We start from the raw sequence: 19,032 nt of genomic DNA, 5'->3' as shown, positions 1-19,032 counted from the left end.
ATTATTGTGCAAGGTCTCCTTTATTCCCCCCACAGTGGATAATGCATGTTCATTGTGATTTATCTGGAGCCGGTTTCTTTTACACCCTCGGTCTTTATAAAGTCAAGCTGGGACTGGGGCTGGAGATTTGGGCAGCACCTGGGAGACAGCATCCACAGTCCAGAGAGAATCAAACAGTTGGGAACATGAGCAATCGCGTGGGTCATTGACACTCCCTGCGGTATGAGCCCCACTTTTTGCCTCCCAGAGCAGACCAGGAGCCATTAAAAATGGGGACAGATGGCATTATCGATCTACCTTGGAAATTCCCCCCAAGACTGTGTGTGTTGCTTCGTTCTTGGTTTTAATTTCTCACGTGTGTTTCTTACCTAGAATGATCGCAGCTCGGGCCACGGCAGGACAGTGAACATTTGGCCAGCTTGGTTTGGTCACCTGGCAAAGACCAGATTCAGAGAAGCAATGGCGATGAGGGCCTTTGTCCTGCTGGCCATCTTTGTGGAAGCCTCTGCGAAATCATGCACTCCAAACAAAGCAGGTATGCCCTGGTGCTAGTCCCTTTTCCTGGAAAGAAAAGTTTCCTGAAGTTTCCCTTTGCAAAGCTCAGAGCTCTGTGCTGATATTGTTATAGAAATGAATAATGTAGCCAAGTAGAAGCACTTAAGCCTCATCCCCTCCAACACCCCCGGTGCCAACTGGACTTTTTCCACAAGAAGTAAAAATATTTTAGATAAATTTAGACATTTTTACAATTAGAGAATGCTACATAGATGGATAAATAGAAAATCTCCACATATTTTTCTACTTTCTACTTGACTATTGTATTTCTGTCCTGTGCCATGAATTACTGTTTCAGAGCATTGTGCATGAAATGAAGACACTTCTTATTTTGTTATATGCTCATTTTTATGAGATTTAAAAATGTTTATATATGTAATTATATATGAGAGATATATATTATATATGAAATATAATATTTAATATCATATATATATATATCTTTAATCTATCCAGTCTGGCTTCACAGATCTATTCCTTAAAGGAGATTAAAGTTTAAAAGTGGACTAATTTTCAATACATATTTAGTACAGATATTCCACAGATGTAGCAAAAACTATAAAAGTGGAACTTCATTGACAGATTTGGTGAAAACTTTTATCACAGCTCATGAAGAATAGTGGGGAAAGTGTTTTTAATCAATTGTTTCGCATATTCAGCTGTGGCTGGAACCGCTATTGTTTATGCAGATTAGTAGGATGACCGTCTCTGATTTGCAACCATGTGTATCATCTTTCTAGATGTCATTCTTGTGTTTTGTTATCCCAAAACCATCATCACCAAAATCCCCGAGTGTCCCTATGGATGGGAAGTGCATCAGCTGGCACTCGGGGGACTGTGTTACAACGGGGTCCATGAAGGAGGTTACTACCAATTTGTAATCCCAGATTTGTCACCTAAAAACAAGTCCTATTGTGGAACTCAGTCTGAGGTAAGTCCAGGCCATACAATGAGGAGTCACTAAAATGAGACAACTGGGCCCAAGAATAAGACATCTGCTGTTTACCCGTCAAAAGATGCAGAATTCACCAATTTCCTTTTAAGAGTCGATCCATACTCTTATTCCTGGGATGTTAGTGTTATTTCAATTCTTCTCTTCTGCCTAGTTTCAGTGACTCTTTGGATTTGAATTTTATTCTCTTAATGTGTTGCCGGAGGCAGCTAGGTCCCCTTCTGTGAGTAGAACAACATGCATTCCCCACCTCTACCTTGCTTTGAGTTCTGAGCATGTGCTCACAAGATGCCACCCTTTCTAGGTTGGATGGGAGGGACACCTTCTGTCTGAGACTTTAAGTGAGTAACCAAAGCATAACACAATTCATAATTGGGTCTTGTGAAATACCCAGGAAAGGCAATTGGAATTAAAAGGAACCACAGACAACTTCTTGCCAATATCCTACGTGACGGAGGAGAAATCTGAGACCTCCCAATGAAGTCACTAGTCTGGGGGCACAGAACCAGTAAGAACGCAGTCCTCAAGGGAGGCTATTCCACTGCTGATGTCCAGCATCCCTACTGCCTTGACTACAAAAGACTTGACAGCAATCGGGTCTCAGAAAATGGGACCAAAGAGCTCATAAGACCCCACAAGGATTCAGCGATTAAGTGGAAAGAGCCATAGGCATGATTAACAAAAATGTCGTGTCCTTGAGTTCCCTGGTAAGGTGAACTAGAAATTATCTGCGTTGTCTCAGGCTTTTCAGGTGGACGTTCAAGATTCTTCTTGTCTCCGATATCCTGTGATTTCAGCATTCAGCAAGTCAGAGGAAAGCTTCTCAGGAATCATGCTCATGACTGGAAGAAAGAAAGAGCAAATAATTAGACAATAATGTTCTAGAAATGGGGGAATTCTAGAAATCACTCTAAATGGGTGAAAGTATTCACATAAGATCACGTGGGCAGGTAAAATGGGTAAAAAATTGATGTTGGGAAAGAAAGACTCCTGAACCAGTTCTTTTTGGCCAGAAGCCTAGTGGGTAAATGGATTTCTTTTAAGTGTACAATGGTCAACTCAGATTATTTTAAACAATCTTAGTTGAACAGACTCCGGAATTCTTTACAAAAATGATCAGCCCACCAGACAAAAAGCGTAGGTGCACATTCGTGTCTCCCCACGGGGCTTTTTTCAGAGCCATCTTTAAATACTTTTCCCAGAATCCTTATTCTCATCGTGGGGGTACAGGGCTACCCTAACGCCTTCTTCCTTTCTCCAGTACAAGCCCCCCATCTACCACTTCTACAGCCACATCGTTTCCAATGACAGCACCATAATCGTAAAGAACCAGCCCGTGAACTACTCCTTCTCCTGCACCTACCACTCCACCTACTTGGTGAACCAGGCTGCTTTTGACCAGAGGTAAGTTGCTCTGAGAGTGGAGGATGGGATGCTCTGTGTGTGCTCTACAGTCCCTGCCAATCAGGCATGTTTCAGTCCTTATGCAAAATTCTCTCCCCTTTCCAGAGTGGCAACTGTCCATGTGAAGAATGGGAGCATGGGCACATTTGAAAGCCAATTGTCTCTCAACTTCTACACTGTAAGTGGTATCTTCAGGTTCCCATCACTGCCAGGAAATGAATGGGTTGGACATGCTGGGTTGCTTCCTTGGGGTTTGCTCTTATATAGGCTCTATGCAGAACCTCACTCTTGAATTCAAGTTGAGACGTAAGCTTTGGTCTAACTTTAAACCTCTTTAAAAACTAAACTCAGAAAGCCAGATTTATAAATGGGATAAAAGAGCTGAAAGTACCACCAAAAAAAAAAAAAAATCAACCTTCCCATTCTTTAGATGAAAAAACAGGCAAGAGAAATCCTATGAGCTACAAAGGTCAATAGACAGTAAGACAGCCGATGTCTCTTTATCCAGATTCGTTTCTACTACAACCTGTTCTAGAGATTTATAGTAGGATGTAGCTCTTGTTAGAACATTTGCACAGAGTAGCGAGCTTCCTACCTAAGACAGGGCCAAGGAGAGAGGTTGGGTTTGACCTCTGCTGCCTAGTTCTCTGGTTGCCAAGCCCTTCACTTAGCGGGCTTCCTCCACCACCACCCTGTTTAATTTGGGCATACTGCCTCTGTTGACATCCAGGTCAAAGGCACATTTGGTCTCTCTCAAAATAAAGTGCTCCAGAGAAATGAAAAATACAATGGCCTTTAGCCTTGCTGCCATCCTGTTTAGAAGGTAGAAGGGGAGCTTTGTTTTTTAAACCTGCAGCTTTCAGTGAGGAGAAATACACATAGCATACTAGCCCAGCTGGCTGGAGGAAGATGCAAGCAGAAATAGAAATCTTTACATAGAACATTAGAACTAGAATTTATCCTTAGAGGTCATCAGGTCCAACCCTTTCGTTTCATAAAGAAAACAACTATAGTACCTGGAGTGCCACTAACTTGGTACTCTTTAAACTTGTTTTATTGGGTCCCTAGGAGCTATTGACCCTGCTGGACTCAGAAGGTGAGAGCTAGAAGGGACCTTAGAATCGCCTAGTCCATTTTACAGCCCAGGAGGAGGAAGTGATCTGCCCCAGATCACGCAGGTAGTCTGAGACACAGTTCTCCTAACCCTGTTCTCTGAGGCAGACTTACTACGAAGGGAATGAAGCTGAAGTTTCACGACCCCCCAGTTGCACAGGCCCCTCTCAAGGCCCTGTGTCTAATTTTGTATTCAAAAGTTTGACCCTTTTCATTAAAGAGGGCTCTCCAAATTAGATAAGCTTTAAGGTTCCACAGAATCCTGCCACATCCCACTAGAGGTTAAGTCCTAAAAAACAAGGAATCCCATGTGGCCCCTGGATGTGTAATCAGGAATGTTAATACAGGGCTAACTGCCAGGGCAGATGAAGGGTGGCAAAAACCACTGTAGAAACTGATGAAGCGTGTCCAGAGAGAAAAACAGGCTTCACGTATTGACTACAGTCTCAGGGGACATCCTGGTGACAGGCTGTCTTTACTACTGTGTCCCCGTCCAGAAGAACATGACTGTTACTTTAACTAGATAAGATTATGGGTATGAACCTATGAAGATTTTTACGACAGGCACCAGAACTGGAGAGGCACCAGGATTGTCGAAAATCATCATCCACCGTCAGCCATGTTGGGCTATGTTTCAGATATAAGTATCAAATTTTAGAACTAGAAAAAGCCTATTCTTTTTTAAGAGAAAACAAAAAATACAAGGCATGTCCTCAGCATCACCCAGGCCATCCCGTGGGCTGGACAGACAGACTTAACAGGATGCCCCCTTGAACTGTTCTAGAAATGAGGCTGAGACCTTCCTCCCCAGGGGACTACCAAGACCCTTACAGGACAATCAGACTCAGCATCAGGGCTCTGATGCTGCGACAGAGAATTTATACTGATTAATATTCCCACCGTGTGCTTGGTTTCCTAAGCCTGACTCACATGGTTGGTATTTTTCTTCTCTTCCTTCTTCTGCTTTGAGAGCATTCTTGTGTGTTTCTGAAGCAACAGTTGCTCCCTGCATATATTTCCATCAAATTACCAGCAACTGAGCTGTGCCCTAGATTGTACAATGAAATCAACACATTGCTGATGGCTTAGGATCCCGAGAACTCTAAATGCTGGGCTCTAAAACCACCAGTTCTACTCAGGAAGCTTCTTCTCTTCTCTCCCTATTCTCTCCCACTCTTGCAATGGCCCATGGTTGGTATTTGTGTCAAAAAGTTATTTTGCCTCCCAATCCAAAATAAAGGAAGGTAGTCAGTTTGCAGGAGCAGCCTAGCACTGTGGTAAGAAAATAGGCCTTGACATCAGACAACTGGTTCCGCCATTTACTAATTGTGTGACCTTGGGCAAGTTAGTTAACCTCTCTGGGCCTCCACCTACACATTTGTTAGATGGAGATAATAATAGCACTTACTCCATGCATTTGTGATGAAGATTAAATGAAATAATCCTTATGAAGCACTTACCACAGTGCCTGGCACAAGGTAAGTACTGTGGAAGTAGCCGTTCTCATTATGTTAACTTCTGACCCCATTTAAAGTGGAAACTCTGAGAGCTCCTAGTGCTAGCATTGTGGTCTTTATAGAATTGAACGTCAGTGTCCGTATGGGATTAGGTGGATTTATACTCAATTAAAATAGTACTGACCATTTCTTGTGGCTAAAGATAAATGAAAAAGCTTGGGATGAAACAAATGCAAGCAATAGAGGCCAAAATTTAGACTTCCAGAGCCAGAACAAACTTCAGAATCGATCAACCTTGACCTTCCATACAAAGTTTAAAACCCTACTGCAAGACTGCTGAGGCGCAGGCTCTCCACCTCTTCCAAGGACAGTGGCAATTTTGCCCTTCCCATTTTAGATCAGTATATGATAGCTGACATCTTGAACTCTGGCCCATTGGTCCTGGTTCTGTCTTCTAAAATAATACCGTGTAATGATGTTGCTGACAGTCCTTCACCTTTCTCAAGCTTGTCTTTCCCATGTAAAACATCCTCCAACTGCCAGTGGTCCATTTGTCATCCCAGGTACTCTGCTCTGAGTATGACCCATTTAGTCCATGCCCCTACTGAAAAGCAGAGCTCAGAATTGAAATGTTATATTCTAGACCGTGTCAGACCAATGCAGGGCATAGTGAGTCAGGGGTGACCTTCTAAGTTCTTGGAGATTCTAGGGACATGTTCTAGGATAAGATTAGCTTCGGGCAGTTTTCTTTCGCTGCTGTCTCACATTGAGCTTGTGAGCAGAAGCAGCTCCCAGATCTCGCCCACGTGACCTGCCGTTAATTCAGATGGACCAGTCCTCACGTGTTACTAGCTAGTCGTGACTCAATCTTTTGATCAGGTGAAGGGCCTGGATGGCATGATTTTTCAAAGCGCTCCTCTATCCTGTTCAATGAATGAGTAGTTTACGTGGTGTTTCTGGGTTTCCAAGAATGCCAAAACAGACTCTACGGGTACCATATGGAGAAGCTATCTGGAATTAGGTCCCTAATTTTCATGTTATAAAGAAAGTAGAGGGATAGCATGCTGGGGTCGCCTTAGCTGTAGGATGAGAAGTGAAGAAACTGACCATTAAAAGCGTTTTGCTTCAGAGATTGAATTAACAGGTAGATTCTGTTCTCCACTTTGAAACAGAATCAGGCAGTTTCCTCGGGGAGTAGAAGCATTATTCCAATATTCCGATATTCTGCTGGCTGGTCCCTGGGAGATGAGGCTGGGAGAAGCACCTCTGGCTAGGTTGGAGACTACGTTATGGTCCCCAGGCTAGGTCCCACACTTGGAAACAGTCTCCTGAAATATGACAAATCTCAGAAAATAACAAGGAACATTTAAAAACCACTTCAACCTGCTAGTAAATCACTTGGAATGAAGAACATTTTTGTTTCATTATTGCAACCATTTAAATGGTGCAGGTGGCTGACATATGGGAGGAAACATCTGACTTCCAGGTGACTGAGTTCAGGAACCCTGGCCGGACTTGCAATCAGTAAAATAACATAAGAGGCACTAGAAGATGACTCTGAGGCCTCTTGGAAAATTCTCTGAATTTGACCTTTAGGAGGTTAAAGTCCATTTTAACTAGATATCCTTGTTACAGTATTTACCTATTGCAGTTCTGCAAATCTCTAAGTCAATGATCCTTAATCTTTTAACTAGTATCCTGGTTTAAGCTTTATGCTTCTATTACATAAAACCACCATCATAAAAAAATTTTGTGTGAGATAGAAGAAGGCAAAGGTTATTCCCTTTGTGTAAATGGGGAAACTGAGGCCCCAAAGGCTGACTGTGTGTCCCGCGTTAGTGGTGGGACCTAGGATTTGCTCAGAGTCCTTGTTTTTCCATCACGATGCTTTGGTCTATGGAAGCTAAACTCGGAGAGTAGATAAAGGTCGTTACTAGAGTTGAATGAACCCAAGACACAAAGAATGGAGAAATCAGCCTTCTTTGGGTAAGTCAAGTGGAAACACTGCTATTATTCCTAATAACTCATCCAGAATTGCCTGATGAAAATGACAGCCGGAGACCACACATGCCAGGCCAGTGAAGAAAGGCTGCTGCTTCTGTACTCAAGTCATGGCCATGACCCCCTATTGCACTTAGAGGTGAAACCACAGTCTTCTGGATCCACCTCCGTAGCCTCTCAAGCTCATCTCCTGCCCCTACGCACTTCCTTCCTCCCCACCACTTTCCCCCTTGACTCAGTCATGCTCCAGCACATTGGTCTCCTTACTGTCCTGCCAGCCACGCCCGCACTCCAGGGCCTCCGCCTTGGCTGAAACACTCTTCCTTGGATACCTGCATGCACGATAGAAGGGTTTCTTAGTATCAGTACTCAGCCTGGAAGCACAGGCCTCATCAGCTCCCCCGGTCTTGGTTCAAATGTCACATCCTCAATGAGTCCTCTCCACCTACTCTATTTATAATTGCAGTTCACCCCTCCTTGGACTCCCAATCCACCTTACCCTGCTCTAATTTTCTATAGCTTTTCTATATAATGTACTATAGTCTATTCTAACATACTAGGTAGTTTACATACTCATTGTCTATCATCCATCTCCCCTGCTAGAATATGGGGGGGTTAGAGACAGAGATCTTTACTTTGTTCCTCAGTAATCTCAAAAGACAGAACGTCCTGACGTAGAAAGTAGCCCAATAGAGAGAACAGTGCCTGCCACTTAGTAAGTGATCAGTGAGTTGTTGTTATTGTCATATTTGTTAACTGAGACTCGGATCATAAACTTTCCAACCCAGGCTGGAAACTGCTCAGACACGTAGTAGAGGAGCAAGGGCAAAGTGGGGTTGGATGTGTTTGGTCACCCATGCCCTTGGTTAACTCAGGAAAACACAGTGCCTCAGCATTCCTGGACTCCACTTCCCCCCTCCCCCACCCCATCAGCCAAGTCTTATTTCTCTTTGGCACAGATAAGACATATAGTCCATGTCTCCTTGTGACCAGCAAACCCGGACATGTGATGTCCTATCCCTTCCAAGATGGCACCAGCATCCTAAGTGGCAGAGCATCTCTGATCCTGGAGGTTTCTCACTGTGGTCTCGTGTGCCTGTGCCTTTTGCATTGATTCCCACCCCTACCCCATCCCAATTCATCTGCTTCTGTCCATCCCAACTGCTCAGTCTGAGAGGTCATAATGCCTAGTGTCGATTTCCTTCCAAAGAATGCCAAGTTCTCCATTAAGAAAGAAGCCCCTTTTGTTCTGGAGACATCCGAAATTGGTTCAGACCTGTTTGCAGGAGTAGAAGCCAAAGGGTTAAGCATTAGGTAAGTAGATTTACTTTGTGTTTATATTTTTAAATACAAAGTGAAGGGGGAAAGATCAGCAAGAGACTTTTTAATCACCAGTTGTTTCTAGGCATACAACACTCTGGCTCAAAGGGATATCTTTTTTTTTTAATCCAGGTTTAAAGTGGTTTTGAACAGTTGTTGGGCCACACCTTCAGCTGATTTCATGTATCCCTTGCAGTGGCAGCTGATCAACAAAGGGTAGGTACTACTCTCCGGAGCCCAGGGCTGACAGATGGAGCTAAACACATTCAGGGCTGCTCTGGCTTGGGAGGAAGAGGCAGAGCCTATTGAGGTCACATCGGTGACATCCTCTGTGCTTCCAGGCTGAGTACCGACACTAGCAAACATTGATATAGTGCTTTCTGGTACCAAGTACTGTTCTGAGAGCTTTATCATATATTAATTCATTTGCCTTACAGGCAAAGGTGGGAGGCAGAAAGAGGCAGCGGCAGCAACTGTGATAATATCTGAACTGAGGTGTAACCACATGAATGGATAGATCATCTAAGGGATGGAGAAATAATTAACAACGACAAACTTAGCAACCCACTGGATATGAAAGGAGGGAAGAGCAAGGCAAAAAGGCTGAGGAATATGTGACAAAGATGGCTTTGCATTGTTGAGTCTGTGGATTGTGAAGACTTATTTGTTGTTGGCTGCTTGAGAGGGGACTTTCTGGATAGGGGGCATTGTGTTCTTCTAGAGCTCGGGAATGCCATGTTGAGCTTGAGGTTGTGATTGGCCAGAAATACTGGGAATTATAACTTCAGAAAACAGGGGAGATTTAGAGCTAGGCTGAAGCTGTGGGCATCGTCCACACCACGAACGGCAATCACAGAAGAGGCCATTCCCCAAACCAAAGCAGACCGGTGTGGCCTTGTTATTACCACAATCCATCAGGGCTTAGGTAAACATTGGGGCCAGGGACAAAAATGATTAGATAGCAAAGGTCGAGCCACTTTGAACCTTTAACTATTTATTTTCATTTAACGAACACTTGTAAAGTACTTTCAACATAGCAGACATGGCTCTAGGTAGGTGCTTTACAAATATTAATTTCTTCACATTTCATTAAACCCCTATCAAGTAGGTAGTATAATAGTCTCTGTTTTATAGATAGGAAAACTAAGGCACAGACAAGACTGAAACTTGCTCGAAGTCTAGACTAGTAAGGGGATGGATGATCTGGGGGTTCAAACTCAGGTAGCTGATCTCCTGAGTAGCATTGTAGGACAGGCCAACAGAGCCACATCTGAGCCACTCAGCAAAACTTCCTGCAGAGATGGGATGTTAGTTTGGGTGTTTATTTCACATGTGTTACTCAGTGCGTCATTTAGGATGTGTTGATGATGGCCCAAGCAAATGACTTCAGGGAGATACTGAAATAAATCATTGACCTACTGGTACCTGAAATTACTATGCAGCATTGGTAGCCTCTCCCAGATGGTGGCCACACAGGAGCAAAGTATTTTGCCACACGATGGGATCTCCTCCCTACAGATAGTTCTGGTGCTGTTGCTTTTATCTGACAGATGTGTAATATAGCAGAAAAAGGAAAGCTTGTGGCTTTGGGATAGTTGATACAAGCATCCTTCAAACTCGAGTGTGCACAGGCATTACTGAGGATGCCTGTGATACATGGAGGCACGCTGTAAGCCTAGCACCCCAGAAGGGCCCTGAGTGAACCCTGGGAATCTGCATTTAAGTGCAGTCATGTGGAAGAAGTTCTGATCTATTTCCATGTTCTGCTTAGTTGAAAGGGCCCCTTGAGGTTGGAGATACATGCACAAAGACCAGTGCCAACCAGGAAGATGAGGAAATCGCTCCCACAACCTTCCAGATGCTTTTGGTTCACACTAGGCCTTTTTGGAGGAATATCCAGTTTTCAGAGTGCCTGGAGAGATGAGAATAACTATATTATCAGGAAGTTTGATCCTGTGTGGGGAAGGAGTTTCCTGTGGTAACAGTGTGAACGCCCCCCTATGGGTGTTCTGTCATCCAGGGATTTCTGTCACAGCCAGGCAGGGGCCACAGCCAGCACCAAGAGGCAGTAGTGCCAAGGCATCTAGTCCTGCCCATGACTTGCCTCCTCCCCTCCCTGGACAAAGCTCTGCTTACACTGTTTTCCACTGGCTGACACCAGGCCTTGGGCACTCCAGCTGCAAGGAGCTGTTTTAAGGACTCACATCTGAGTTGGTACAAGAATCTCAGGTGTATTGACCAAATGATCTCCTTAGAGTCTTATTTCACAACTCAGAAAATGCCTCCAGTCCTGTCACTGCTCAAAGGTCACCACAAACAGAGGCCAGCTTCCAACCCCCGGTCCGCATCTAAGGCACAGTGTTCACTTCTGATTTCACTCAGTAACTCTGAGAGTTAACGTTGCTTCAGTCCTGTCTCTAATTTGGCCCCGAATGTCTGGTTCTGGTGGAATGGGATTGGGAGAATAGGTGTGCGCTGAGGACATTCTGGAGGAAAGGACACGGAGTATGGTGCAGACATTCTGAGCCCTGCTCACGCTGCCACCAACAAGCTACACAGTCTGGTGTGTGTGGAGTCTGACTGACAATGGAGCCAGAGACACTCTCTGGTTGGGATAGGGCGGGTGGTGATGCATTAACTCGAGGACCCACAGTGGTACTGTCCACTAGTCTTGAGCTTTTGAACCCATAAGTCTTTTTCTATAGAGGACAGATTCCGATGCTCCCGTCACCTGCAGACAACCCCCCCCCCCCAATCCTGAGTGGGCCTCGCTGCTACGTTCCCAACATCTGGTTGAATGTCTGGCACCTCCATAGGGCATCGGTATGTGTTTGGTAAATGAGGAAGTGTCTTGCTTAAACCAGGGTCTCTCAGTCTCAACAGCATGGACATTTTGGGCTGGATCATTGCTTGTTTGGGAGGATTGGTTGGGTCTGTCCTGTGCATTGTGCAATGTCGTGTATCCTTCTTGGCCTCTACGCAAGAGATGCCAGTAACATCTTCCCCTCAGTCATGACGACCACAATGCCAAATGTTCCCTGGGGGGCAAATGGCTTCCAAATGAGAACAAATGGCTTCAACTAAGGCCCATCTGTGTCATTATTTTTTCTTTTACTGCAACTTTTACATTTGGGACTTTGGAACTTTCCAAATATTACATTCTCATTAGAGAGAAATCAGGAAATACGTAAAAATACAAAGAAGAAAACGAAAATTGTCCTAATTCTACCACGCCATAACAGCCAGAGTTAACACTGAGATGGCACCCTTCCAGTCATTTTTCTCTGTGCTTCATTAAAAATGTGACCATATTGCTACAAAGGTAATTATGGAATATAATGTAAAATTTAAGTAGTAAATTCAATTTCCCAGAGGCAGAACCTCATAATGCACAGGGAAAAAAATGTGTTGGGCGTGACCTGGGTTAGGTGGCTGTGCCAGCACTTTGGGAAATGCCATTCCCAGCACTATCAACTTTACCTTGTACACTTGCTGGGAGTCTGTACAAATCCTAGTGCTCGGGAGGGCTGGGGGTGGAGGGTGGGCGCTTCATCTTTGGGATTTCACTTTTTTGGGACAGAGGCGTGGTGACTTACCAGGTGTGTGGCTCTTTCTAAGTCCCCTTCCCACCCTCCAGGGTAGCCTGACTGCAGAATGGGGATGACCACGCCCATTTCATCTCTCCTCAGCTTGACTCAGTAGTAGTCGTCGTAGTAGTCGTTAGGCTGAGTGAGATGCCGCCAAACTGCCTCGGAAGGGTAGCGTAAAAGCCCAAGGGAGTGGTTGGTGGCGCTGAGCCGGAACTGCCCCCAGAAGCCCGCGCTGTCATTCGTGAGGTGACATTTTCTCTCCCGCCCCTACCCCTGTGTGCTTTAGCTGCCCCACGGACGAAACGGTCCTCGTGCACGAGAATGGGAAAGATCACAGGGCGACCTTCCAATTCAATGCTTTCCGGTTCCAGAACATCCCCAAACTCTCCAAGGTTTGGTTACACTGCGAGACTTTCATCTGTGACAGCGAGAAGCTCTCTTGCCCAGTGGTGAGCCACCTCGCTCCAGAACGAGGCTGTCACCCCCGGGGGCGGGGGCGGGGCGGGGGGGAAGGAGGGTGGGGGGAGGGTGCTGGTATTTGAGAAGCCGTGTTTTTAGCTGGGAAACCATAGCCAAGCCAGGATAGGTGTGCGCCGAGGACATTCTGGAGGAAAGGACACAGAGTATGGTGCAGACATTCTGAGCCCTGCTCACGCTGCCACCAACAAGCTACACAGTCTGGCACATGTCACTTAACCTCTGAAGCCTGGCTTTCTCATCTTTAAAGACAGAGTGGCGAGCACGTAAAATGAAAGCAGTAAGACATGAAAGTGCTTTTAAAAAGTTAAAAGCACAAGAGAAAATGAAAAATCTCAGTGGTAGCAACAGGTCCTGGACGGAAGTCAAAAGGTGCGTTATTTTCAGCTCTTGCCTGCCAGTCTCCCCCCGCACCCCTCTCCCCCAAGAAGCTGCTGCAGCTGCAATGAACATGCACAGCAAATGCAAGTGGGAGACAGTTTTCCGCTGCAACCTGGTCCTTCAAGCAGTTGGTGCCAAAGTGTGGTCCATGGCAGCTTCAGAATCACTTGGGCACTTGATGTAAATACTCAGCACGGCCCCCAACCACCTGATTCAGAAACTCTCTGCTTTCAGGAGTCCTTAGGGTGATTCTGAGGCATGCTCGAGTTTGAGAACCTCTGCCTTAGAGGCCCGAAAGTGTTAAATCCCAAATTGTCACCTCCTCCAGTCTATTTGGACTAGAGATCTCGATGACGAGGGACACGGTGTTTCTGACCAGGGCCCCTGCTCACATCGCCTATAGTAACCAACAGCTACAAGAATATAATCTCTAGTTCTATTGATGCGTTTAGCCAGACAATGGTCACTTATAAGCACAAATAGAGAAAGGGGAGGGAGCAGAGAGACATTTAACAGCTGATGAAAGGATAATTATTGGCAGGGCATTTAAAAAAGAGAAGAAAATGAACCAGAACACATTGCAAGTGTCCACTTCTCAAATCGCTGTGATGAGCGTGACTGAGGTAAAAGCTTTACTTCTGACCCAAAGAAATTGTCAGTCCCTCCCATACCCAATGACCTCATCCAGCACGATTTCTTCCAGCCTGAAGCACTAACAAAGTAAAGCTTTCTTCCTTTTTCTCAAGTTAAAGAAGGGATAAAAAAATGTTTCTTTGGGTTATTTAAAAAATAATAAGGTAACTAATATCTGTTAGCTGGGGAATTTTGACTCACGTTTGTGGCTTTTTTTTTTTTTAATCTCTTGTCTTTCTCTCTTTTCTCTCCTGTGTCATTTCTCATCCTACCTCCCTCCCTCCTCTCCCCTCTGCTTCTCCTGGGTCTTCAGACTTGTGACAAACGGAAGCGCATCCTCCGGGACCAGACAGGGGGCGTCCTGGTGGTGGAGCTCTCTTTCCGTAGTAAGCAACCCTGTTTTCCAAAAGGTTGAGTTCTCTCTGGGCTGCATCCAAAGGCACGGCCGGTTAGAGCATTTTTGCCCAATTGCCAAACCAGTTGTGCCTGTAGACACAACCTTCACGTGCAACTCTAGTCTTCTTAACTGGGGCCCGGTAGCTCATGAAAAATCAAGGAGTCGAGGTTAGTTAACTACCCTGAGAAGCTCTACCTGTGGCCTAAATTCCAATGCCCCCAAGGAATTAGGACATGCTGAGCTTCCAGGTAAAGCCTGCCATCAACAATCATGATAGAGACGTGTGCTGGGAACATCCAGTGCAAGTCAACAAAACTTGAACTGGGCTGGGCCCTGGGGTTTCAGAAACAAAGGAGTCCCACGTGGGCTTTTAACATCTAGCAAGGAGAGAGGTGTTAAGTGCTAAGGGAAAGGAAGATGCTGTCAGCGGTGGGGGTGGGGGTGGGGTGTGCTATGGGAGTATGTGACAAGGAGTTCAACCTCGTTCAGGACTTAGGGAAGAGCTCTGTAGGTCACCAAACTATGGCTAGGGATGGGGTGGCGCTAACCCAGGCTGCCACCAGATTTCGTATCGCCTTCGAGCGAAGAACAATTTTTACCTTTTTATGCAGTTGAAAAAAATCAAAAGAATGATATTTTATGATACATAAAATGATGTGAAATTCAAATGTCAGTGTCTATAAAGAAACTTTATTGGAACTCAGCCACACTCGTTCATCTACGTGTTGTTTCCAGCTGGCAGCACCAAGTAGTTGCAATAGAGATCCCATGGCCCGCAAAGCTGAAAATATGTACTATCTGGCCCTTTGCAGGAAGTTTACCAACCCCTGCCTTAGAGAGTTGAGAAAATGGTGTGAGATGAAGCCTTTGTAAACCTTGCTATAAACTTTGTTCCAAAGACAAGGGAGAGCCCGCTGGTTTAATCAGGAGAGAATACAGTCGGGTTTGCATTTGAGAAACATAGCTATGAGACATCTCCTTCCATGATCTTTTCGTAAACCTTCATCATTCTCTCTCTTTACTCACTACAGGCAGGGGATTCTCGAGTCTCTATAGCTTCTCAGGTAAGGAAACAAGGCACCTCTGGGAAACGTCATGGGGCGACACTTTTAATAGGCAGATATGTGTTTTAAAAGAAGCTCACCTTCTGCCCAAGCAAAGCCGTTAAAAATTGAAAACTACTCTTTAAAGCACACCTGAGTGGGGCAGAGGGCGATGGAGGTAGAGAGGTCTCTCTCCAGCCAGCCCCTGAGCTCTGAAGGGAGGGAGTGAGTGGGGGCAAATTGGATGAAGCAGAACTGGATCCCACAGGTCTCGACAAAGACATCGCCAGGTGGCATCGCTTTGTTCTTGCATTTAGAGAATGTGAATTTCAAGGACCCCGTTCATTCAACAGATATTTGAGCCTCCTCTATGACTCTGCCCCCTCCCCCATTAACTGAGTGACCTTGGGCAATGACCTCAGCCTCTCATTCTCCAACTGCCTCTATGAAATTGGGTTAATAACTGCCCCCATCACACATGGCTGTTGTTTGGATTAAATATTACAGCTGAGGATACCAAACAATGCACAGCATATGGCAAACATCCAGTAAGGATCAGCCAGAATTACTATGACTCTGTACCAAGCATTATTCTGGGTGGTATAGTTATTGCAATGAGAGGCAGGCAAGGTTCCTGACTTTCCTAATACGCGTGAAATGTTGGGGTCTGGGAGGGAAGGACACCATGTAGATGGAAGCCAGGAAACTCTGGCAGGAAAAAACATTTCAACTAAGACCCAGGATCTCACCTGAATGATAAGAAGGAGGCAACTAGGCAACTGAACAAGGAGATGGGGTGAGACAGTTCTGTTTGTTAATAAACTCACAGATGTGGACTTTGTTCACTCAGAGGAAATCATGTAAACCAACTTTTCTTAAGGCTCCTATCCAATTCCAGATTCTAATTTTTTAAAGGCAGGTCTACAGCTAAAGCCCTACAGTGAGATGTCTCGTCATTGTATTATTGAAGTTCAGATTCCCATCCCTCAGAGGTCCGTATCCTAGGTTTATCTGTTGGGTTCTGATCGAAGTCAGCTACAAAAACCCCAAAAGATGAACAAAACTGACTTCGCATAAAATGTAGAATTTATGAAAAGTTATTGCTTAACACCCCTGGTTTGACTCTTTTGTTGAGTTGTCCTTGCTCCTTGTAGAACTGTTTCTGAATGTGCTGTCTCCTTTCCTGTCTGGTTCACAGATGTTCTCTACCACCTCATCGTGATGCTGGGGATTTGTGCCGTGCCGTAGGAAGGAGGTAGCCAGGCAGGCGGCTGCAGCTCCTCCATCCACCATCACCTCCTCTGTCAATGACAACTCACATTTATTGTGGCCAAAAAGAACAGACGACCGTATTGTTGGGGAACAGACAATAGAGCTTTGCCAAATATGTGTTCCAATGATTTTTGTGAATTTCAGTGATTGTTTTTCTTTGGTGTCCTACTTCCTCTTTTTACTTCCTGTGGATGCTATGGTCTCTCCTGCGGCTGCTGGAGACTTCTTTCCCCATACTCAAGTCAGGGCTGCAGTGGACTCCTTCAAAAGCTATTATTCTAATTTTAAAAGACTAGCACACCCAACCAAGTGCAGCTGAGCATTTTGAGGAGAATAACCACAAAGTCAGTGCTAAGAATGCACAGGAATAGCCAACTATGCCAAAAGGGCCTTTGTCATCAACGCTGTGCAATTCTAATCTGAGGACTACAGCTCAGCCACCAGGCAGGGGTTCCAATCTTTCGAATGATGATGTGGGAATCGGAGAGGAATATAACAGTTTTGCTCAAATCTGAGTAATGTACAGGAAAACAATTCCTGAGAGCCCAAACCGCTCACACAATTTATTTGATCATAGGGTTTCTTGAATATGTATAAACATTATATAGGTATAAACTCCTTATTTTTATTGCTGATATATAGTTCAAAAAATCAAAAGAAAATTACGGATTAAATAGGAATAAAGCTACAAAAAGAACAAAACCCACAACAACATTAATTTAACATCATAATGTGGCATTGACTAAATGAAACTGCTATGGCAACATGACTGGGGAGTGACTGCCATGATAGGTCCTCGGAAGCGTGTCGATCTCATCCTACCAGAGGCCTCCCCAACTCTCTCACTACTTTTTCCTATTTGGTCTAAGAAATCTTCATTTGTACAGAATGGTCTGACCTCATGTAGCTTTCACTTCAATGTTCAAATTCATATTTGTTTTTATCTCATGAACTTACAATCATGAAAATGGAACCAACAACAACAACAAGGGAAACAATTACAAATATGGTGCCGCACCCTGACAACACTGCCACCCCAGTGACCCAGAATACATTAATATTTGCAATTTACATGGCCAAGAAAACAAATACTGAATAAACCAATCCCGGCTGAGAACTGGCAGATCTCTGAGAAGGCACCATGGACCCCAGTTTGAGGCTTGAAGCTGGAATGAGACAGGAAAAACCAGAGCTCTAAGGTCTTTTCTTAGTCCTGTACAGGCTTACTGAGTCGGCTTATGATTAGATACACCTCAGTTTGTATCTCTGCATTTTATGTATTTGAGAAGTCTTGAGATTTGTACTTTGATGGCTCTTTTACACCAGAAACGTTCTCGAATCTCTGGAGACATGAAGTGCATGTTTGTTTAACAATAGGCTAGATTAAAATGACCCCATGTGCTGTACACTGGTCTCAAAGCTGGCCTCAAACCAGTTTGACATCTCTTCTTCCTCTAAATTTAAAATTTGTGTAGTCAGGAAGGACAGAAGACGTTTTATTGGTTCTACTGAAAAACTCTTAAATAGCATACTCATAGCCATAATCGAAATCCTTGGCTGTCAGAATAAAACAGTGTTGTATTAGGTCTGCTCTATTTTATCGCAATGTTTAATGATCTTGTATCTCTCCCTGGTGCTATGGAATAAATAAAATGCCTTAAAATGATTAAACATGACTATCGCTTACAGTGGTAATATCTCATGTTGATTCCTCAACCCTCTCAATGCTTTCAACAGCTAGAGCTTCTTAGACTCATGTGTATACTACACAGACTTTCCACCATTCTACCCTGCATTTACATTTCGAAAATTCCGGTATTGGGTTTCTGATGCAAAGAGATAAAGCCATTTCATATGATTAACATGGGGTGGGGTGCGTTCTTTTTGGTCACCTCTGTCTCTAAAGCCCTAATGTCTCTCACCAGCAACCAGATGTGTTTTGACTTAAAATTAACTAACAGTCCCAAGACGTTCGGTCCATCTTCATGTCTCACGACTTCTCTATTGAGGAGTTAAGAGAAAACACTCTCCAAATAGTTCTCTCTCGCAAATTCCCATTAGTGCTAAACATAACAGAGACATTTAGAGAAAGAGGAAAGAATATATTCTTCCTCAGGTATCCTTGGTTGGCATAGAAAAAAAATACTGGATATAGATTTTAGGAAATTGCTCTTAGCAAAATTCTTGGTTATCATCCCTAAAGACTCTTTCAAACCTTGAGTACTATAAAAATATATACTTTTAGATATGAATATATATTTATACACACATATGTACTAAGTACACGTACCACATAAACCTCTATTGATCAATTCATAGATATATAGACGTATAGACATACGGACATATAAATATAGGTATAAGTATAGGTAGAGATAGAGATAAATATAGATTTATGTGTTTGTATTCAGCACATACGTATGTATATCTATGCATG

General features: G+C 44.2%; 1 protein-coding gene across 1 annotated transcript; it reads left to right on the top strand.

Moving 5' to 3' along the window:
- Positions 1 to 284: 284 nt before the first annotated feature.
- TECTB (tectorin beta) lies at positions 285 to 16,904 on the top strand. Its single transcript, XM_039872420.1, has 10 exons — positions 285 to 535; positions 1,296 to 1,486; positions 2,769 to 2,911; positions 3,017 to 3,089; positions 8,693 to 8,796; positions 8,935 to 9,018; positions 12,679 to 12,841; positions 14,197 to 14,269; positions 15,312 to 15,344; positions 16,522 to 16,904. The coding sequence occupies exons 1-10, from the start codon at positions 460 to 462 to the stop codon at positions 16,569 to 16,571; spliced, it is 990 nt and encodes a 329-aa protein (XP_039728354.1). The 5' UTR covers positions 285 to 459; the 3' UTR covers positions 16,572 to 16,904.
- Positions 16,905 to 19,032: the final 2,128 nt, after the last annotated feature.

The sequence above is a fragment of the Pteropus medius genome, unplaced genomic scaffold, assembly GCF_902729225.1.
Source record: "Pteropus medius unplaced genomic scaffold, Ma_sr-lr_union100, whole genome shotgun sequence".
NCBI classification, from domain to species: Eukaryota; Metazoa; Chordata; class Mammalia; order Chiroptera; family Pteropodidae; genus Pteropus; species Pteropus medius.
Note: the sequence above shows the minus strand (reverse complement) of the source record. Positions and strands in the feature narration are given on the sequence as shown.